The 24066-nt window shown below is 34.8% G+C and overlaps 1 protein-coding gene across 1 annotated transcript in view; it reads left to right on the top strand.

The window, feature by feature from the left end:
* CCDC171 (coiled-coil domain containing 171) overlaps positions 1–24066 on the top strand; it is a 319953-nt gene that overhangs the window by 19667 nt on the left and 276220 nt on the right. The window contains exons 4-6 of the mRNA XM_031449678.2: positions 4364–4538; positions 9187–9377; positions 11554–11685. Coding sequence (XP_031305538.2) covers positions 4364–4538; positions 9187–9377; positions 11554–11685 — 498 coding nt within the window. The remainder of the gene's footprint in view (positions 1–4363; positions 4539–9186; positions 9378–11553; positions 11686–24066) is intronic.

Below are 24066 nucleotides of genomic sequence, written 5' to 3'. Positions count from 1 at the left end.
ATTCTTAGAACTGGTCCCAAGGTTATAAGCTGATATTTATCATTTCTGTCACAATTGATTCCTTTTTCCCTTTCTCCTCTGCCAGCATTTCCCTTGGTGGAGTGACCACATCTTCATTCTTGAAAAGTTTGATTCTATACTGGTGCTGCCTCTATTGGATGTCAGAAGATATGGGTGTACTAAGGGTCATATCATTGAATGCCCAGGTTTCCATGGTCTTCCCTGCATCACTGTCTCCTTGGTAATCAGGATCAGTCACTCAGCCAATATAGTAACTCCTTTCTTTACCTTCTGTTTCAGTGGCCCAAGGAGCCCAAAACTACCCTAGAGGTTATCTCGGCTTCCATCTTAATGGATTTTTTTTTAACATTTTTTGTTGATTTATAATCATTTTACAATGTTGTGTCAAATTCCAGTGTTCAGCACAATTTTTCAGTTATTCATGGACATATACACACTCATTGTCACATTTTTTTCTCTGTGAGTTATCATAACATTTTGTGTATATTTCCCTGTGCTATACAGTGTAGTCTATTCTACAATTTTGAAATCCCAGCCTATCCCTTCCCACCCTCCACCCCCTGGTAACCACAAGTCTGTATTCTCTGTGAGTCTATTTCTGTCCTTTATTTATGCTTTGTTTTTGTTTTTTAGATTCCACATATGAGTGATCTCATATGGTATTTTTCTTTCTCTTTCTGGCTTACTTCACTTAGAATGACATTCTCCAGGAGCATCCATGTTGCTGCAAATGGCATTATGTTGTCGGTTTTTATGGCTGAGTAGTATTCCATTGTATAAATATACCACATCTTCTTTATCCAGTCACCTGTTGATGGACATTTAGGCTGTTTCCATGTTTTGGCTATTGTAAATAGTGCTGCTATGAACATTAGGGTGCAGGTGTCATCCTGAAGTAGATTTCCTTCTGGATACAAGCCCAGGAGTGGGATTCCTGGGTCATATGGTACTTAATGGATTTTCTTAAGAAAATTTTTTTATTGTGGTAAAAAATATGTAAGATAACATTTACCATTTTAACTATTTTAAGTATATAATTTAGTTATGTGTAGTTATATTCATAGTGCTGTGCAACCATCAGCAGTATCTGTTTTCAAAATTTTTCGTCATCCCAAACAGAAACTGTCTACCTGTTGAGCAATAACCCCCCTGCCTTCCTTCCCCCTTCCCCCACCCCTAGTAACCTCTAATCTACTTTGTTTCTATGAATTTGAATATTCTAGGTAGATAACCTCCTATAAGTCACACTATAGAATTTTTGTCCTTTTGTGTTTATTTAATTTGCATGTTTTCAAGGTTAATCCATGTTGCAGTGTGTTTCAAAATGGATCATTTTGTGTCACCTGGTGGAAGTATTCAACCTTTGTGAATTAAAATCTCTTTCAAAATATCAAAGCCCAAAGTTGCATGGATTGGGGTTGAGGGGTGTGGAACTCAGTGAGTGGGTTAGTAGATGGTAAGGTTATCAGAGGCTAGGTTAAATAGAGAGAGGCTGCTCCCACTTCCATCCTTTATTTCCTGAATCTGTGTATGGGAGATACTAGTATCCAGTTCAGAGCTTCTACGTTTCCCATAGGGAAAGTCTTGGGGGAAGATTTACAGTACATACTTGTAGCAGTGCTACCTCAAGGAGTCAGGGAGTCTGGGAACTGATGGCAGGGAATGACTTCATATTTTGGAGACTCAGGTAAGGATTCTGCTCACTAGGCTTAGAGTTCTTCTGGTTTGTTTCTTTCCGTTGTTTAGATCAAATAGGGCTTTAGAACTGCTTCTCCAGTATGGTAGCCATTAGCCACATGTGTCTTTTGAGCACTTGAAATGTGACTGGTCTGAATTAAGATGTGCTACAAAATGAATAAATAAACCTAATTACCTTCCCCCAAAAAAGCTTAAGAAAAAAAAAAAAGATATGCTACACACTGGATTTCAAAAGCTTGGTATAAAAAATATAAAATATCTAAAAAAAGTAAAGTGCCTCATTAATAATTTTTCATATTGATTGTTGAAATAATAATCTTGGATATGTTGGGTTAAATATAATATTGAAATTAATTTCACATATTTATTTTTACTTTTTGAAATACTGCTACTAGAAAATTTAAAATTACACTTAATACTTGCATTATACATCTGTTGGATAGCACTGCTTTAGAAGGCTGTCCATCTTTTTAATTCCTTTGTACACCAGGATCAATTAGATACTACCTGAAGATCTGGTGGTCAAATGCTATGATTACTATCGTACCACTGCTGCCCATTATAGTAACTGGGCTCACCTTGTCTCTACTGGTTAATTACTACCACTTGGCCTGTGCCACGCTGGAATTTCACCATTTTGATTGAGACTGGGGGAGTCCATCTCAGTTATGACATTTCCCATCATTATCTTCACCAGAGCTTTCTAAAGGTGCTTATGCTGTCTAGTGTGTTTTAGAGCATTTTAATTAGGAGAAGAATGTCCTTTGAGCTCTAGAAGAGGATGTAGTTGGGGAAAGGGGAGATTTTGGTTTGCTCATAATAAAATCACTCCCATCGTCTTCAGTCTCCATATTATGTCAGGAAAGTACTGGCGTTTTGACCTTATTAAGTGATTGTAGGCTGATGTTGAATTCAATTTACAGTTACCTATCCAAGCAAACTGTTAGAGCTAGCTTATTAAATTAAAATCAGGCGTATATATGTTCTTCAGGTTCTTGTTAATACAAGATTTAGCAGGATCTTGCAATTCTTTTGCTATAGAAGCTATTTTAACCTGAAGCAGACAGCGTTTCTCCTCAGACTGAGATCTGAGTCTATCTATAGTGACGAGGTGGAGGTGCGTCTTGCAAATCCTCTTGCAGGACAGTTATTGCAGGCCACTACTAAGTCTTTAAGCAAGGGAAGGCCCATTACCTCAGACAGAGAGTAGAGGCTGCTTTTGTTGGAAAGGGATGTTTAAGGGAGATTTTGGAGTTTACAGTTTTTAGGATTGTCTAATTGCAAAAGCGTTCATACGATCTTCCTTTCTATGTAATGGCCAGCTGATATAGACCATCTTAACATTAGAAACTTGATGGGGCTCTTCATTCAACTTGTATTATGATTATGCCTTCTCATAATTAGATTTGTCTGTCTGGTCCTTAGACTTGTCTGCCATGGGGTTATGAGAAATAAGAGATTCTTTCAAAGTCAACATAGAAACTTTCTGGTTTTCTGTCTTGAACTGAGACTCTGAAACCCTAAGATTATCTTTTTGACAAGTTCTCTAATGTAGTTAGAGTTAGCCTTCCCACCCCACAGGTCTTGCAGTAAACAACACTGACATATTGGTCAGGTGCAGTTGCTACTTCATTTCCCAAAAGCTTGCCCTCAACTGGTATTTTACTTTAAACAACTGCCCATAATCATTTAAATAATTGTGATCCCACTGTAGGCCATGGGTCACTGCCAAAGTATTTCATTTCTTCCTGCTAAAAGGTCTTCATTATATTTAGGCTCATTTTGTTTCACCACCAAGTATCAGAAACCTATTTTGAGACTATTTCTGATGCCAAGAGTATACTACTTGGTGTCCAAATGGAATTGATTACACAAGCACCAGAAGAAGTAAAAACACAAATATAGGATGTTAGGGCAAACCAGAGGGTAGCAACATTAGGAAGTTGCTTCTACTCCTACGATTGAAAAAAGCCAGAATCATTTAGAAAGAGCTAGGGCCATGGAAGGAGGGACTAACCAGAAGGATTTACAGCCACAGGGAAGACAAAGATACTGCTGGGTTAGATGTAGAGAGGTACAAACACCCTGGCCTCTCCTCCCCTGCCCTCAAGTGTACCATAAGTTCCTCTCTTTGACCCAAATGTAGGTCAAGGAAGCCTGACAAATGTAGTTTCTACAGTACAGAGCAGAGCTGGAGAAATCAAGAGAAATAGTGTAGACAATATTTACCAAGCTATCCTTTGATACAGTTTGCTTCTTGATTTCATTTAGGGAATAGGAAGAGAGGAGAGAAAAAATTTTTAAGTGCTTACTATGTGTCACACTTTTTTTTTCACTTTGTGGTTATGACTATTTCTGATTAAAACCTATGATTTCTCTTTATTTTCGGTAAGAAGTTATACAAGAATTTTGGTTTTTTTTCTCTAGTGGATTCTCTAAAATAAGAAAATTAATGAGTGTTATTTGGTGGGTAAGGCTATTGCTTCTTTTCCAGTCTTTTAGAAAGCTTATATGTATAAATTCTTGTCTTATAAATATTATAGAAACAGATCTCTCTAAGAAATTTAAATGTTTGGGTGCATGATCTCATAATCTTGGAGACATATTTTAATACTGGTTCGTGATATTGGAAATCTGTTTTTAGCTGGCAAGCTACGAGAGCCAGATTGCCAAGCTACGATCTGAGGTTGAGAAAGCAGAGGCATTGCGACAAAGTCTGGAGTACGACTTGGCTGTTGCTAGAAAGGAAGCTGGACTCGGAAGACGGGCTGCTGAAGAAAGATTAGCTGAGGCGCATAGGATCCAAGAAAAACTCTATGGTAAAACCATTTCTGTTTCTTCCCGTGTTTACGGCTATACCCTCATTGTATAGCATTGCTCCTTGTTGAGTATGGATTCCATATAGAATCAGAGTAGGGTTTTGATTTCTTTGACTGGCTTTTGGTGGACAGACTTTGCTGAGTGTGTAGGTCTTCTGGCAGTTGTGTGAACATTAGTCTTTTTTGTGCATGTATAGGAAAAGGCATTCAAAATTTTGTTACTCACTTTTTAGAGTACTTGTTCCATGAATAATCAAATCAGCAGAATCACATAGAGATTTTTTAAAAAAATTTATAGGCCTCCCGTCACATATAATCTGAATCAGAATCTCTAGCTTGAGAGACTCTACTACATGTTCAGGTAGCACTGCAGGTGATTTGCTGATTAGCTTGGTTTAGGAACCAGGGTTAGAGTACGGTGCCTAGTAAAGAAAGAGGCAGTGGATTTAGTCCTGGAAATCTGTTATATAACACTCTAAAATTTAAATGTTAAGAACATTTAAATATCTTTTTATTTAAGTATAATGTATATATAAGGAAATGTGCCTAGATAAATGTATAACTAACTCATAACCAACATGCAGATCGTGGAATGGAAAATTACCAGAAGTCCTCTACACGCTATCCTGATTTTTAATAGCAAGAATTAATTTTGCCCTTTTTTTGTGCTTTATATGAAGGGAATCATGTATGTATTCTTTTGTATCTGGCTTCTTTCCTTCAGCATTGTGTTTGTGAGTTCATCCCTATTGTTGTATGAACTTCCGACTGATGTTTAGTGTAATATAATGTGAACTACCACACTTATATTCATCCATTTCTATTGATACTGGTAGTGGGTAGTGTCTGATTTTTGGTTATTAAGAAGAGCCTTGCTACGAACATTCTTGAACTCAGCAGGTTTTAATTAAGCGAACACTGAACATGAATTTAGAAGATTTAGATTTAGGTCCTGATTCTGCCACTTACTTACTGATACTTGAACCTAGGGTTTTTGTTTTTTTTTTTTAAGGATGAAATAAGAAAGTGAAAGTGCTTTATTAACTGTACGGGGCTAAACGAATGTTAAATTATGATTATTGTAAAGGTTAAGATCCCTAGTCTTGGCCTGGCCATTGTTAAAAAATACTTTTGATTACCTCTGGCATTTAATAGCTACACCACTAACTGGAACTTAGTAATATAAAGCTTGAAAGGCACTAGATATACAGGTTAATGAATTTCATTTAATTATTAGGAAATGAAGTCCAGGAATCGTATATATATGGGAAGTTACTTACCCAAAGTCAAATGATTTCAACTGACACTTTACAGAGGGTGATAGAAAAATGGCCATTAATCACATGAAAACTGTTTAGCCTCCCTTGTCATCAGGGAGATGCAAATTAAAACTGAGTGGCTGTCACTGTATACCCATCAGATGGCTCTGATTGAAAAGACTGTCAATACTAGACGTCAGTGAGGAAGTAGAGCTGCTGGAACTCTTATACTTTGTTAGTGGGAGAGTGAAATGGTACAACTACTTTGGAAAAAAAAAACTTGGCAATTTCTTTTAAAATAAATACATATTTATCCAGTGATGCAGCAGTTTCACTCTGGTATTTTCTCTGAGAAATATTTGTTCACAAAAGACTTGTATAAGAATTTCATAACAGCTCTATTCATGACAGCCGAAAACTGGAGAAGAACCCCAAATGTCCATTGACATAAGAATGAAGAAACAATTTTTATATATTCATTCAATGAAATACTACTCAGCAGTAAAAATGAACCAACTTCTGATACATGTGATAACATGAATGAATCTCAAAAACATTATGCTGAGTGAAACTTTACACAGAAGAGGACACCCTGTGGGATTCCATTAATGTGAAATTCTAGGAGAAAACTAGTCGTTGGTGAAAAAAATTCAGAACAGCAGTTACCTCTGGGATTCATTCGCAGGGGGGTTGACTAGGAAAAGGTAGGAGGAAATTTTTTGGATTGAAGGAAATGTTCTATATCTTGATTTTGATAGGGGTTTGGGTTACATGAGTGTATGCATTTGTCAGATCTCTTTGAATGGTACACTAAGGATTTGTCCATTTCACTGTATATAAATTTTTACCTGCAGAAAAAAACTGTATTGGATTCTAGTTAATTATATGAGTGCTTAATTATTCAGAAGTGAAAGGTGCTTTTATTTGCAATTTGCTTGGAAATGCATACAAAAGTAGGATGGTCTGATGGATGAAAAAATCAATGGATGCATGGATAGATTAATGATTGTGTAATAAAGAAAATACACATAGCAAAATGTTAACAATCATGGAGTCTAGTCTGGGTTTATAGGTGTTCATTGTACAAGACTTTTAACTTTATGTATTTTTGATATTTTTTATGATAAAATGTTGAGGGTAGGGTGAAAAACAACCTAATAGAGTTATGGGATTTTAAAAGAGTTAATCTCGTAATGACTGAGGGAGTAGGAAATGTGACAAGCTGGAAGACAAATGGATGAGGGTAACTGACACAGCAGACCTGAGATGTCAGAATCCTAAGCCAGGAGTTGGGAAAGCTGGCAGACAACATGCTAGATAATCTGAGGCTTATTGGAGCACCAAATACCTTTGGAATTAGGAGTTGGAATAGCAGTAGTAAAAAGATGAAAGTTGTTTGCTCTAGAGGCACTTAGGTTATTAGATCCTCTTCCCAAGAGCATGCTACTTTGGGATTGCTCCCACTTTCTAGGTTAAGTCAGGAGGCTTAATATCTGAAGATGATAAAATACAGGGTCTTCAGACTGACAAAAACAGGAATATAGCATACTCAATGTTGACTATTGAGGAACTATTTCATCCAGCTTCCTTTTTCTATTGACTTCTCCAAAATCTAGCACTGAATTTTCTATACTCCATACAGGAGCTTGTAAGACTCTTCCGTCGATCATCTGACCAAGCCCAGAGGAAAAACCTAATCATGCTGATGTTGGGGGTTTCCTAATAAATGGCACAGCCAAATCCTCCTCCAGCGAAGATGACATTGTAAAGTTCCTTCCTCAAGTCCAGAATCTAGGGGTTGAGTATATGGATATATAAAAAGTATGCCAACCTTATAATTACACTCTATTGCGAGCACACAACCAAGAATTCGCAGATTCTTGGGAAAAGCCTCTAAAATGGAGAAAAAAATAATTTAGAAGACTCAGAAACTCTTCAGGAAGAAGATTTAAGAAACAGGTAGTATTAATATTGTCAGAGCTGAAAGATAATATATTCTATCCATGATGCAAGAACCAGGTGGTATAAAAAAAACAAAGCTCTTAGAAATTAAAAATATGATGTCAGAATGTCAGTAGAAGCACTGGAAGATGAAGATAGAAGAAGTATCCCAGAAATTAGAGGAAAAAAGACCGAGGTGGAAAAATAAGAAAGACAAGAAAACTTGAGGACCAATCTGAAAAATAGGTAATATTGAAAGAAAGAGATTAGAGAGAAAACATAGGGATAAATGATCAATGAAATTATTTAAGCAAACATTACGAACTAAAGCATGAGTGGCCAAGTTGAAAGGGCCTACTGAATATTCAGTGCAATGGAAAAAATAGACCCATGTGAAGGCATACCATTATAAAATTTCAGAAGAATGGAGACAAAGTGAAGAACCTGAGGTTTTTCAAGGCAAAAGAAGAGGAAAAGAAAGAAAAATAGGCCAAATGCAAAGGAATGGGAATCAAAATGGCCTCAAACTTCTTACTTGCAGTACAGGATGCTAAACCGTAGAATAATGTCTTGGAGAGAGAGTAACTTGATGGAAGGGAGACTTTTTATACCTTCTATACTTTTGTATTTTGAACCTTTGAATATATGATCCATTGAAAACACAAATATAACTTAGAAATAATACTACTAACTGTGGCTTTTTTTGGTTTAATAAGTGTGCTTGTAAATATTTCCTCATTTTATCTTCATGGTATCTTAACTAGGAGGCAGTTTATTCCCACTGAGGGTTAGAGAGTCAGAGAGGTTTAATCAGATGGTAGGTGCTGGAGCTCTTACCTGGAAGCCTTTCATTACTTCTCTTGTAGATGCTGAAACAGAGCAGCAGCCATAGTGAGTTGGGAGGTGATGGCTATTGTTGAGGTAATACTAGGATAAAACGTGAGTTGAGCCTAACTTTGGGGGAATAAATAGCTATAGTTCTAAGGTTCCCAGCCTCAATTTTGTGACAGTCTCAAGTGTAAGATGTGCCACAATTAATTTGTTGCCAAGTTAAAAATCAAAATTTGTAATCTATCAAGTCTTTTAAAAAAGTAACCTTATTACATGTCACAATTTAAAACAAAATCCGATTAAGTTTTGAATAGGAGAGAAAACAGTAGAGTTGCAGCGGGTGCACATAAACTTGTGTGTGCCTCTGGGAATACGGCATACTATTTATTCATGGCAAAATTACCTTTGTCTGGAGGAGAAGAAAAGATTGAGAAATTATAGATTGGTTCTGGGATAGTGAGCTTTTCAAGAGTTCACTGGTGTGAGAAGTGGTGAAGTGTTTTGTCCTAAGATCGCGCTCTAACTAAAATTAGCTCCAATGCCTAGGTTTATTTGAACTCCTATGGTTTTAATTGATGGTTGTAAATATACCTATCATACTTTTGTATTTTTAATAGCTCAGAATACAGAACTTCAAGGAAAGGCAAATGAGATCGAGAACGCATTCCAGACCTCCCAGCAGAAATGGAAAGAAGAATGCAGAAGATTTGAACGTGATTTGGAGGAAAGAGACAGTATCATTCAAAATTGCAATCAAGAATATGATTTACTTATGAAAGAAAAAAGCAGACTAGAGAAAACTCTACAGGTAAAATATTTTATAAAGGATTTTTTCTATATGTAATGTTCATTGACATGTGTTTACATTATTTGAAGTTATCTTTGGAAAGGAGAATATCAGAGAGCAGGAAAATCTGATTTCCTCCCCACTCCTCTAACTCCCTTCCTCTCTCCCTGTTTTCTCTTTAGGCACGTTTTTACGAGTCTCTTTTATAATATACCTTAGCAATATATTAATATGTATACTGTTTCTTTTGTGAAAAACAGTTTGAGATCTCTGATCGGAAATTTAAAAATAACACTCATATGGGCATATTACTGTAAGAAGATAAGAACCCACAACACTTTTGGTCCAGCAGCTTGAAAATTTGGAATTTTAGAAATGTTGCTCCTTGATTTTGGCCTAAATTTACAATCAATATAGGAAAGTTTTTATATATCTGAGTAAACTTCATTATCTATGCATGTTCTGTCTGGGCACAATATGTAAAATATTTGATGACCTTTTCCTGAAATTATTGTAAGGTATTTACTCTCTTATTTTTTGTTCTTTTTTATTCTCTAAAGTAAAAGTATGGTCTAAGGTTGAAGTTGCCAGCCACTTAAAAGATAGATTTTGTTTTTTTTTTTTTAATTTTTTTTTTGGGGAGGGCTGGTAATTAGATTTGTTTGTTTGTTTGTTTGTTTGTTTATTTAATGGAGGTACTGGGGATTGAACCCAGGACCTCATGCATGCTAAGCATGCACTCTATCACTGAGCTGTGCCCTCCCCCTAAAAGATTTTGAATTGTCTGTACTTGCCATTTTTATCAAGTATCACTTTAAACTAAAAAATACTAGATAAAAATGCTCTGCATTTACCACTGATGTAAATAGCTTTTCAGAATACTAGAAATAAATCTTCACTAAAAGTTAGTTACAAAAGCATTCCCTAAAGGTAAAAGTTTCAGCACGAGGGTTTCCTGATATTGTCAGAATATTTACTCTTGATTTCCTGCATGTCAGTAGTCACAGTTTTCTCTTCTGTTTACTTTTGTATTCCTAGACTCTGGAACAGTGCCTGGCATGTACAAGGGCTCCATTAGTATTTGAATGGGGGAAGCTTAGGTGGCAGCTGGAACCTGGGCCCTCTGTGTAACCTCCACATAAAATGTCTTAGAGCTGTGGGGAAAGAAGGGTATTGGTAGCAGCATTCCTTACAGTCAATCAGCCTGAGTCTCAAGTTATAAGATCTTGATGTGATCTTGATCAGTTGTTTGGTAGGAGAACTCTGCCTTGATTTTATGCAACTGGCTTTGAACTGATCTGTGTAGAGACCTTTGGGATTGAAGAGGAATCACTGTTTAGCTGGGGGGGAAAAGCCTGCAGGCTCTTTGTGAGGGCAATCTTTACTGTGTAGATCCATGTTACTGTTTATAAGAACAAGAGGCTTTCCCTCTCTCATAAACCACAGACTCTTTCTCCTTCTGTTAATGCAGACTTTGTTTTAAACCCTATAGGTTAGAAAATTGGGCTTCTCAGGAAACCTGTGTTTTATACTTATGAGATTTTGAACAAAATTAAATCTTGTAAATGTAGTACAACTAGGAAAACCCCTAAAGGGAAGCCTCTTGCAAATATTGTTTATCTGTAGAGCTAGAAATTAGTTAATAGTTCAAACCTAAAAAGTTTTTTTGACTTTTCGAATTTTTAACATTCTAGTTTCCTCATGCTGATTTGTTACGCAAAACTCCTTCCTTCTCACCTTTTGTAATAGTGTTCTTTGTCAGATTTATATATAAATTATCAGGAATAATTCAAAGTTTGTCCATGGGTAATTAGCACTTTCCACATTATCTCCTTTACATATAGATTACATATATGCCAAACCATCTACTTTGTTTTTGTGTCTGTCATATGATGCATTTTATTCAAACCCTTGAAATTAAATTTTTTGGAAAAATTAGGTTAATTATATCTATATCTCTATATATTGTTACATATATGAAATGTTGCTTAAATGAGTAACCATAGTTTCTTACTCAGATCTACATTCTGGTGATCAAAATATAATAGTTGTATTAATTAATGATTTTAACGTAAATTATAATGAGCTTTATCAGTCTATAGGTGAGGAGAACCATTTGTATATTTAAATTGGGGATGAAGGAAGAAAGCTATCTTTTATTGATCTAATAGTAAAGCAAGATTTTATTCTTATAAAGGAAGTGTTGGAAAAACATCAGCAGGAAAAGAATGAGATGGAATCTCATATCAGGGAGACAGCATTGGAAGAGTTCAGATTACAAGCAGAACAATGGGAAGCAGAAAGAAGAGAGTTGCAATTTATAGTACAGGTAATCTTAAAATAATAATTCAGTTCTTTAAATATCTTTTTAATGCTTATGATATTAAAAATTATATTAGTGTGATAACTGACTAGCTTACTCACGGAGAAAATAATTCCTAGTCTTTGATCTCTGGAAGGCCATGTTTCCTTTGTAGTTAATGACAATATGGGCAACTGTTACCAACAGATACTTTTAGAATTAGAGTTGGTTGACTTCCTTTGCATAAATTATGTGATTGTGAAAAGGATATGTATACATTTGGCATTTATTTTTCCAATTTAAAATATGAGACTTTTAGCAGTCTTTAATAGCATAAAGAAATAGGAGAATCAGATTTTGGATATTAAAGGATGCTTATAAATCACATAGATTTTTTTAACTCTTTTTAAGAAGTGCAAATTCTTGATCATGGTCTATTAACACCCCCACCGCCAACACACAGAATCCCTAAGGGTTGGAGTAGTCCAATTTGAAAACCACTGATTATATCTAACCCTAGCTATAGATGAGCAAATGGCAATTTGTGATTTACTCACATCATAGATTGAGTGATTAATGTGGGAAAAGATTACAGGTTTCCAGATTCTCAATCTTGTGTACTTTGCATTCTTTCAGGAGATTATATGTAAATTGTAAAGGAGAAGTAGGAGAAATTAAAACTGTTCATTCACTAACCAACTAACTGAAAGTTTCAAATTAATTTCCATCATTTCGTCTATTACTTATTTTGTGATAAGACAAACCTTTTTTTCTACACAAAATGACAAATTGGAATATAGTCTTTATGTAGACATCAAAGATATGCATTTTTTTACAGAATGAAAAATACCCATCTAAAATAAATTTTGGAGTTGCATTGTTTTGGAAAGAGTTTTCTAAGACGAAACTGGCCTAGACACACAGCAAGTAGGAGGCACTTTAATTCTTTAAGAGTGAAAACTGGGACTAAGCAGTGGAAATAATTAATTTATTGTACATATAAGTGTTCAGAATACCAACAAAACCTTTCCCAAACCTTTGGTCCTTGGGCACTTCTTTTCTTCCCAGTCAGTCCCTCTGTGGAACCTGGAAAGACAATACAATCACTCTTTAGACCCCTTGGTATTCTTAGAGTCTGCTTGTAATTTGTGTAGTTAGTTCTTTCATTAATTCATTTGTTCATTCCCAAGTACTTACTGAGTTCCTGCTGTGGTTACTGAGAATATAAAATTGATTAAGATATGAGTTTTGTCCTAAAAGATCTTTCAACATGGGGAGATATGTAAAGAGAGAAAATGTATCATAATATAATAAAATTTTGAACAAAATGCTATGAGATCATGAAAGAGAAATTAATTAACTGCATCAGAGTTTGGAGCAATCACCAAGAGTACATGACATTTGAACTGTTGTTGATAATTGTCTTAAAAGTTACCTAGAACAAACAAATATAAGTAAATGAAAATAACCCCCTCATTTTAAAGAAATTTTATTTATTTATTTATTTTTTAATGGAAGTAACAGGGATTGAATCTAGGACTTCGTGCATGCTTAGCATGCACTTTATCACTGAGCTACACCCACCCTCTCCCCTCATTTCTAAATACTTAGAAATTTCCAGTGCCACCAGTCAGAAGCTTGAAAGTTATAAAATATGCTTCACAGACCTATGTTTAAATATGTAGATGATGTGATTTTGATGCAGTTTCCTGGTCAATCCTATAAATCTCACATGAAATATATGTGGTTATATCAGACATTATATTATGAGGTACTAAGAGTATTTAATAAAATTCTATATCAGCCTTTAATCATTATGTGTGGGAAGAATAGGGCAATATAATCCTTAGTTACTACTACCTTTTGTAAGATAGATTTTATTGTAGAGATCCTGTAACTGAAATGTTCAGAGCTCTGTCTCTCAATTTCTTGTCCTTTTTGACAAAAGGCAACTGCTTTTCTTTTTATAAAGCAAGCTTAAAAACTTTTTATATTTTTTAAAAGTCTTTTTTAAAACAACTTGAGGGATAGATTGAAATTCTCTACTCTCTCTGTTGGCCGTTGATGGGTTTAGATTCCTAGCCTATAATTAGGTGTTAGTATCACATAGTGTTCTCTTTGTGTAGCTCTCTAAAGGGAATTCAGTTTTTAAAATAAGTTTTAAAAAAAACCTAAGTGAAACCTCATCTTTAGCAGACAAAGCTGGTGTGATATTTCTCTCATCTGGGCTTAAGAATTCAGACTCAACTATAAAAAGAAAATCTTAATTTTTTGTCATGTTTCCTTTCTTTCCCAGTAATTGAAGTGTGAAATAGAGGTGTACTTCTCTGGAATATTAATGGAGATTCCTAGTGGAGTTACCTCAAAAGTAACCTCATTGTAAGGAATTGTTTTCCATTTTCTTAAATGCATACCCTCTTTTGATAAACATAAAAATTCCGTGTCCATTATTTGAAATTTCAAAACACATCAAAGCCATGGTAATTTTAGAATGATGTATTTATGTTGATCTTGGAAAAAATATGTATTATTTTATTTTTTACCTCTACTTTAAAAAATTTCTTATTTAAAACGAACATTTGTTTTGTTTTTGTTTATTTCTTGTCTCTGCAATAGCAATTTGGGGAAAATTAAAAGCAGAAAGTGAAAGTCTTGCCCCTTCCCCCTCCGATCCTACTCTTCAACTAAGATGTATAAGTATGTATTATTATATTTACATAAATATGCTTCAGTAATATTTGGTGTCCACATGTTTGGTGTACATTATTCCATGTAGTGTTTCCATGTAGAAATTCCTAGTATATTTAATGAACCCCTTATTGTTTCCTTTTTATTTCCTTCAAAATTTTTTTGCTGTAATTTAAGATGAATCACCAGCATCCTTGTCTGTATCTTGGAGCTGTTGTACAAGTGACTCAGCTGTGTAAATGCCTAGTATAACTGCTTGTTCTGCAAGTTTATGGACTTACAATTATGATAGATATTACATAAAGTTAGTACCAGTTTATACTCTGCAGCAGTAAACACTATTTTTGATTTTAGAACATGCTGGCTTTGGGGATTTAGAGAGGAGGAGCTTGTTCTGGCTCTTTCAGGAGATAACCGTGTATAAGACTAAGGTTGTAACTGTCTATGTCGGTATATTTCATTAGTTAGGTAGGAGTCTTTTAGCTCTGATACGTTTCTAACTATACTTCTTTAACTCTTCAGACTTGGAACCATATTTTGGAGTTCAAGAAGTGTTATTTATATGAGTACATGTAAAGAATTGTACTTCTAGGGCTATGTTTCTGTAAAATGTTGAAAGAAAGCAAGTTTATTTTCTAACAGCACAGTGGTTTAACTGTGATGTTAAATGTCAGTTCAGAAACAAGCTCTATTTAAAAATATTTTAAGTTCAACACCTCCCTCTAGTGGAACAAAGAAAAACTTGCTCAATTTTCGGTATCTTTAATATGATTTTGTTACACACACACACATACTACACACATACACACAGACACACTTTTTCACTGTAAGGATACAGGAGCTTTGGTTTGATTAGAAAAATTGTGTAACAAAAATTTAAAAAATTTATTTGGGAGAAGGGAAGTTAATCTTGATATATGATTAATCTTGACTTGATCTTGATAATCTTGACTGCATGAAGTATTTTATAACTCTTGGAATTTTCTTGCATATTGTAATGTACCCCAGACGCGGATTATATTGATTAAACCATACATTTATAACAAATATTTGAAAATACAAAAAATAATAGGGATTAATATATAATATATAATTAATACCAATATAATGAACCAATACAATTAACATAGCCAACACTTACCTTCTAGATCATGTTAGTGTTTGTCATATATGACTCAGAATTGAAAACAAACAATAAATTTTGTATCATTGAAGACTGAATCACTTCACCATCTCACCACCACCTCAGCCCCTCAAAAGATAACCATCATTTTGAGGTTGGTGTTTAATTTTCTGTCTGTAAACATTGACAATTTTTTTTTTTTTAGTATTTTGTGTGTTTTAAAAATATAATAATTTCTAAGAGCTATTTAAAAATATACATACAGTTCATTCAGTATGAATATTCATCCAACTTGTCTTTCTCACTTGTGTTTTAACCAAGGTAATAAACTAGCTATGGTTCATTCAATTTAGCTGCTCTGGAGTATTTTATCCTATATACATACCATAATTAGTTTATCCATTACTGGGTTGATTAAGTTCTTTCCAAGTTTTAATTATTGCAGACAGTGCCTCCATGAACACCAAATATTTTTGTTTATGTGAGATATATTTAGTGTATATGCAATTATTAGGAGGTAAAATATATGCTAAATTGTTCTCCCAAGTGGTTGTGCCAATTTGAGAGAAGTTTCCTTTTCCTTGCAGTCTCTTGAACATTGGTATTTTTCCAGTTTAGTTTCTTTGCAATAGGAGGTGTCTCTTCTTGCTTGAATTTCTATTTCCCTGGCATTGAGCATGTTATGTTTATTGGCCATTGATGTTTCTTAAAATTTTGTGAACTGCAATTTTATATTTCTTCCTATTTTCCTTTTGGATTGTTTGTATGTTCTTACTGATCTATAGGAGTTTTTAAAAATATATTTAGTTACTAATCCTTGGTTATTTAAATACCCATGGCAAATATCTTTTTCCTCTGTGTGGAGACATGGAGACGATTTACATTTTGTTTGAGGGTGCAGTTTTAAATTTTAATGTAGTTGAATTTATCAGTCTTTTTCTTTATTAATAGTGCTTTTTATGTCTTATATAACCCCAAGTCATAAAGAAAAAAATATTTTTTCTGTATAGAGCATGAAGTGGTGTCTAATTTTATTTTTTCCAAATGGATAACCGCAAGTCCCTATACTAGTTATTCAGCTGTCTGTTTTCTTACCACTTAATGATTTATAATGTTATTTCTTTCTCATATCAAGCTCCTATACATCTAAGGTTTGGTTCCTGGCACTCTCTTTTATTTCACTTACATGTTTGCCTGTTTGTGTATCAATTTAAAATTTTTTTAATGGAGGTACTGGGAATTGAACCCATGACCTCGCACATGCTAAGCACACGCTCTACCACCTAGCTCTACCCCCTGAATCAATTTTAAAATTGCTTTATTTGTCATGACTTTAGAGTAAGTCTTGATATCTGATAGAGGAAGTTCCCTTCTCCATATTCTTAATATTTTTTGAGGGGGAGGAGAATTATTCTTAGCCTGTTTTGGGAGGGGGTTAAGTTTGTTTGTGTGTTTTAATGTAAGTACTGGGGATTGAACCTAGGACCTCGTTCATGCTGAGCCATACCTTCCCCCTATTCTTAGCCTTTTAATCTTCCATGTGAGTTTAAGAATTGGCTTGCTATATTCCACCAAGAAGCCTTGCTGTAATGTTGATTGGAATTGAATTGGATTAAAGGTCAATTTAGCATAAAGTTGACATTCTTAATTTTTTCTCTTTTTCATCCTTTTATATCTTTGCTCTATTTTCTGGGAAATTTCTTCAATTTTATATTACAACTTTTCTATTGTATTTTCATTTCTGCTTTGGGGTTTTTAATTTCCAAGAGCTATTTCTTATTCTTTCACTACCTTTTTATGACAGACTTCTTGTTTCATGCTTGTAATGTCTTATTTTAACTCTCTGAGAATGGAAGTCATGCTTGTTTTGAAGGTGTCTCTTCTCTGTGTTCCCTCTGTCCCAGATCATCTTTGTTTTTTCTGAGTGTTTGGCGCCATTTGTCTGAGTTTCACATGAGAAGCTTTCCTCAAAAGTCTGATGATCCTTGGTTGTGTTTAATGTTTAAGAATGAGGCACTAAGAGGCTGGGAGAAAGATCGGTGTATGTGGAGCCCTTCCATTTAATTGGGCACCTTAAAAATACCAGCATCTGCAGCTCTTTTCCCTTGTACTGGTAGTTTCCCCATAAAGGAGCCCTCCAGTCTCTCCTCTTATGCTTAGACTACCCAAGTGTAGGAGTCAGTGTTCTGAAGAGAGAAGGGGAGCTGTGAGGTCTTACCACCCTCGATACAGGTTTCACCTAATCTCATTTTTAATAAAATATCTTATCCTGACCTTCAGTTGTGTCTGGTTTTCATGACCTCAGAACTTCTTTGGGTCAGCATCTCTCGTTAGTAAATAAACTCTCTTTTTCCAAGATGGAGAGGAGCCTTTGTCAGGGAGGGAGTTGGCAGAGGAGATCTGAGGCTATAACTAACTGCTGCTTTTAGGAACATCCCATAATCCATCTATATTCATTTCGACCCTGTGGCTTGGTTTCAGGGGTAATTGCTGCTTCCAATTTCTGATCTTTTGTGGATGTGAATTCAGCATGCTACTAGGCTCTTCCCTTTTTGAGTATTCAGCAAGGTTGAAAAAGCTGAAACCTGTCATTTATCACTTGTCCATTTACTTTCCATCTTCCAAATTGGCTTTTGATGTCTCTTGTTTGCTGTCATCTTTTCTGCAGTTCATTTTAATTCCATCTTTATTTAAGTGGGGTTGAGGAACAAGCAAGCAGAGATGATTGGGTAGGTTTGCTCCAATCTGTTTAACTGATGGTGCCTGCCCTCTTTGTGTCCTTTCTACGGAGATGATCTTCGAAGACCTCCAGTCTCACTTTTCATCTCATATTTAAGTTCTGGTTTTACTGAATATTTTCGGTGTTAAAAGTAGCCAGCATGCTGGATTTCATAGCTACGGTTCTTTTTTTTTTCTTTCCAGATTTACTGAACATAATTGACATGTAATGCTGTATAAGTTTAAGGTATACAGCATGTTTGATATATGTATGTATTGCAAAATGATTATAAGTTTAGTTAACTTCCATTACACCACAGAATTACAAATGTTTTTTCTTGAGGTGAGAACTTAAGATTTACTCCCTTAGCAACTTTCAGTGTATGCAATATGGTATTGTTAACTGTAGCCATGTTATACATCATATCTTAATATTCAATTTATAAAATACATCATATCTTAATATTCAGTTTATAAAATAAAAATTTTATGGCATACAGTATTACAGTCTTTCTGATGCAAACATTGTTACATTAGGAAAAAAACATTTACCTGTGATGATAGGCTGATATGCAGTTTCTCTAGTTACAAGAGAGAGAGACATACTGTACAGTAACGTGATTCTTTGAAAACAAAGTTATAAAACCATAAGAAAACTAACACATTACTAATTTTATATTAAATACCACTCACCTTATGCCTGTGTAAGGATAGGCTATCTCCTTCAACACAAATCTTGCACAGGATGTTCTTTCTAGACAATGAATACTTAGGTGATGATGAGGACACAGGAACGTCTCATACAGTCCTTGCTGTACAGTTATGAGATATTCACATGAAGTCACACATATACACAACAGATAAGTTTATTAACTGTACACCATAACGTTATTTACTATTCATTAAGTGGAAGTGGATCATCGAAAGATCTTCCTTGTCGTCTTCATATTAAGGAGGAGGAGGAGGAGGGGTTGTCTCAGGGGTGGCTGAGGTGGGAGAGATGGAGGAGGTGGAAAACAGGAGAGGCAGGTACCGTTGGTATAACTTTACAGAAATACATCCTCATTTCTATCTGAAGTTTTTGCTTTTTCACATCTTTAAAAATGTTCCTAAGTGGTACCAGTCCTCCTCTCATTGTTTGTTTTAGTTTTAGTGCCCGTATTATGGAAGGATCCATGTTGTAAAAGAAAGTCAAAAGCAGTCTTGAAACCAGAAGCCTTCTGCCAGGCTGTCTAATGTCAGTTTGTTTATGGCACTGCTTCTTCTATGTCTTCTTCCTCATCATTTGACACTAGTTTGGAAGCATTCATCTCCATTAAGTTGGTGTGGTGTCCTTTGGTGTAGTGTCTGCTAGCTGTTGAATTTCTCCAAGATCCTTATCTTGAAATCCTTCACCCCCATCTTTTTTTGCCATATCCACAAATCTCTTGGATGATTTCCTTCATTGGCTCTGTCGTAAATCCTGTGAAGTCATGTACAACATCAGGACACAGTTTTCTCCAGCAGGGATTTATTGTTTTGGGCTTGATGGCTTTCATGGCTTTTTCTATAAGAACAATGGCATCTTAATGCTGTAATCCATCTAAACTTTTGTGATGTTCTCTCTTTCAGGGTTCTCTTCCATAGCATTGACCATCCTTTCCATAGAATACCATATGTAATGATCCTTAAAGATCCTTATGACCCCCTGATCTAGAGACTAAGTTAGTGATGTTGTGTTTGGAGCAAGGAGACCATTTCAAGTTCATCTTATGGGGCCCTGGGTGGCCAGGGGCATGCCCAATATCAAAAGACCTTGAAAAGTCAGTCTCTTACTGGCAGGGTACTTCCTGACTTAAGGGATAAACGTCAATGGAATCAATTCAGAAAAAGCGTTCTTGTTGTCCAGGCCTTCTGGTACAACCAAAAGACCAGCAGCTCAGAGGTTAGCAGCTTTGTAGATAAGGGCAGTCCTGGTCATAAATCCAGCTGCTTTTGTACAAAACAGTAGAGTTAGCCTATCTCTCCCTGCCTTAAATCCTGGTGCTTGCTTTTCTTCCTTATGATTAAATATCCTTTGGACGTCTTTTCCCCTAGTGGGGCTATTTTAATCTGCTTTAAAAACCTGTTCAGACAGGTTTCTCCTGTTCAGACATCCTTTCTCTTCAGTGATTTTCTTAACAGCATCTGGGAACTCATCTGCTGCCTCTTGGTTGTCAGAAGCTTCTTCTCCTGTTATCTTGGCATTTTTAAAGGCAAATCTCTTTCTAAAATAATTAAGCCATCCTTTGCTGGTGTTACATTCTCCAGCTTTAGATCCTTTATCTTCCTTTTGCTTTAAGTTGTCATATAATGACTTCACTTTTTCTTGGATCATATTAGAGTCTGTAGGTATGCCCTTCTTACAGCAATGCTTCACCCACGTAAAAGCTGCCTTTTCAATATGAGATAAAAAGGTATTCCACAAAAAGTGCCAAGTTTTCGTACCTGCTATTGTAGCTTCAGCCATAGTTCACTAATTTCCTTTTCTATTTTTTTACAATGGTCCTTACACTGGATTCATTGTCTTGAAATGGCAGACAATGACAGCTGCAGACCTCAGTCAATGGTACATATCAAGCAATTCAACTTTTTCTTGTGATGTGATTATTTTTGTTTGCTTCTTGGGAGCTCTTCCAGAACCACTAGTGGTACTTTGTATAGGTCCCATGGTGTTACTCAAGGTTTACAGTATTGCACTAAACACAATGAAGACTTGAGAACCATGAGAGATCACTTTTTCCTGTGATGTGAAGTTTACTGGAGAGATGAATGGCTCATGTGGAAATAGTTAGCATCAAGCCGCATTTTAAGCAGATACTCGCAACACTTGAGCTCACTTGAGCAGTGGAATGGGAGGTGGCTGCAAAATAATTACAGTATACACTATGGACTACAGTTATTTTAATGCAGTTATGTTTTAATACTGCATCTTTATGTTTGTTTACATTTCTCTCATGTGCGAATGGTGCCAAGTAGAGTCTGTATTTGTGTGTATAAGTTTTGATAAATTTTAACTTTTTATAATAGATTTGTGTGTATATTATGATACTAAATGATAAAATAGGCTAGTATGTACAATATTTTATGCACTCTTGACGTAACTTTTCTCTAATTTTTTGATATTTATAGACTATGCAGTTTATCTTTATTTTTCAAGTTGTCACAAAGCTCCGAAAATTTTTTCCAACATATTTATTGGAAAAAAATCTGTGCATGAGTGGACCCATGCAGTTCAAACCCATGCTTATAGTTGTTCAAGGGTCAACTATATATACATATACATATATATATACATATATATACACACATACACACACACCTGTATATATGTGTGTGTGTGTGTGTGTATGTGTGTGTGTGTGTATTAAACTGTATACTTATATGCCATATTTTCTTTACCCATTTATCTGTTGATGGACATAAAGGTTATTTCGATGTCTATGCAATTGTATTGACACTGCTGATTTTCAAGGCCATCAGGAGTTGGGGGAAGGCAGTGTGGAATTAAGGCAAATTTAAATGCCACAAAATTTGCTTTTCTTACTGAGATTCAGCTATTCTTACTGCTATTCTTACTGATTTTCTTGATAAATATTTCTTGGATTATTGCAGGCCTCTGGTTAATTTCCAGTTATAAATATTTTGATTTTGACTTTTTTTTGGGCAATGTTCTTGTTGCTTTAATGGAGGAAAGAATTTTTGGTCGTCTTTACTCTGCCATTCTGTAACTACTTATGTTCTCTGAATATATTCTGAAGTTTTCTTCTCTTTGTATATGTTTCTCCCAGGTGATCTTTTCCCCCCCTCTCCATTTGATTAGATTTCATCTTTTATGCTGGGGAATTTTTTAAAAAAATACCGTGTTTTCTTATGTGTAAGAGTACGGGACTAAAAAGCTTATTAGAAGCTGTCAGTGTTGGGTTAGCTCTTTTAACCATGATCTTTGCTATAGGATTATCTGGCTGGATATTTCAAACAGATGAATAAAATCCCCTTACCTTCCTCAACTAATTTAAGATGTAGGAGGTAGAAGACTTGATTGAGTCAGTGTCAAATTTCCAGGCCCAAATTACTTCACCAGTGAATAGAAAGAAACATTCAAGGAACAAATAATTTCAGTCTTACATAAACTCTGCCAGAGATGAAAATTCTTGATAACATACCAAACTAAAACTGACAAGAATACAAGAAGGGCTAATAATTATAGCCATTCTCACTCATGAATATACATGTAAAAGTATTACACAAAATATTAGCCAACGGAATGCAGCAAAAATACAAAAAAGATAAAATATAAAAGGATTTTATACCGGAGAGGCCGAGTGAGTTTAACATTAGAAAAATCAATCAATGTAATTTTAATTAATGTAATCTTTTAACTTAATTACGTATTATAAATTTCTTGGGTATGTGAATAGAATTCCTAAAAATTATACTACATGAGGAAAGCAGTTTGTTCAATAAAAACTCTATGTTGGTATCCATATCAAATAATGTGTAGTAATTATCACATAATATTAATGACTACTTGACCTCTGCATTAGAACTGTGATCTACATTTTGAAAGACTTTTAGTTGAAAGCTACTTGGTAAGTAATATTTAAATAAGTCAAATATCATAAAGTTAAAGCCCTAACTAATAGCCATTCATTTTCCAGTTCTTTTTTATAGGATTAAATTCAAACTCACATGGAATGATAGGCATATATTAGTATAGTATTTGGAATGATTCTTTGTTTTCTTTTTATACTATTTATCAAAGCAATGGGAATCACAAGTCATATTTTCTTATAAATATATCTCATGAGACTTCCTGAATACTTTATTTTTCTTGATTTAATAAATATTGTTTGAAATAATTGCCTTCAACTAGGAGATAAACATTTTTGGTTATAGACTTTGTTTCTATTTCAAATTGTTTAGTTTATTTTGTGATTAGCCTTGTAAATTGCTGTTTATACATTTTTATACAGAGTGATCTAAGTGGATGATTGGAAGTTGGAATTACATATTTGTAAGTCAAGAAGGCATATAATTTAACAGTAGTTTGAATTAATACTGATACTATTGACTGTTTGGAGAAGGAGGTCCTATCATGTAGAATAATAATAGTAACTTATACTTGTGTAATGCTTAATGGTCTTAAAACTTGCTTTCATAAATGAAGGTACTCTTATGATGAAGTTAGATTACATAGGGCTATTCACAATACCCTTTGTTTCTGAATTCAGGGTGTCATGATGAAAACTGTGAGTGCTCTCTGTTGATTGTAGGCAGTGTTGACACACTCTTGCTCTGGTACCCGGCTTTATTCTTATCTATGATAGTTTAAAGATAGAAAATGTGTAAGTAGATGAACTTTTGTATATTAAGGAGTTCCCATTACCTGAAGAAAATAATTCTTTAGAGTTCATATGTAGTCAGGTGTAGAATATAGTAGTCTTAAGAATGACAAAATGTGGAGAGGAATTAAATTTTCTTCTTCATCCTTTGTGGACTATACTGCTGCGTACTTGCCAAACTAGAATTTTTTACAGAGAATTATATTTGGTACTTGAAACGTTCTCACTCAGATCCTGATCATACCATTTGAGTGGTTAGGGATACTTGGAGGCATGTATTAATACATGTGTGTTCCCAAATAAGATTATGCTGGTGAGGGAAAGAGGGGAAACAAGGCTTTGTCAAACACCTTAAGTGAGAAAGATTAATCTAAATTACTGTGGAAAATACCTTTGATATGTGTGTTAACTTTATGTTTGAACTTGTATAAAATTCAACTGTGATTTCTGAGTTTAGTTGGAAAAGGAGATTGAAGGACCTAAATAGAAGACAACTTGATGTTATTTTTCTTTCAA

The sequence above is a fragment of the Camelus dromedarius genome, chromosome 10 (genome assembly GCF_036321535.1).
Source record: "Camelus dromedarius isolate mCamDro1 chromosome 10, mCamDro1.pat, whole genome shotgun sequence".
Classification (NCBI taxonomy): Eukaryota; Metazoa; Chordata; class Mammalia; order Artiodactyla; family Camelidae; genus Camelus; species Camelus dromedarius.
This window is presented reverse-complemented; position numbering and strand designations above follow the sequence as displayed.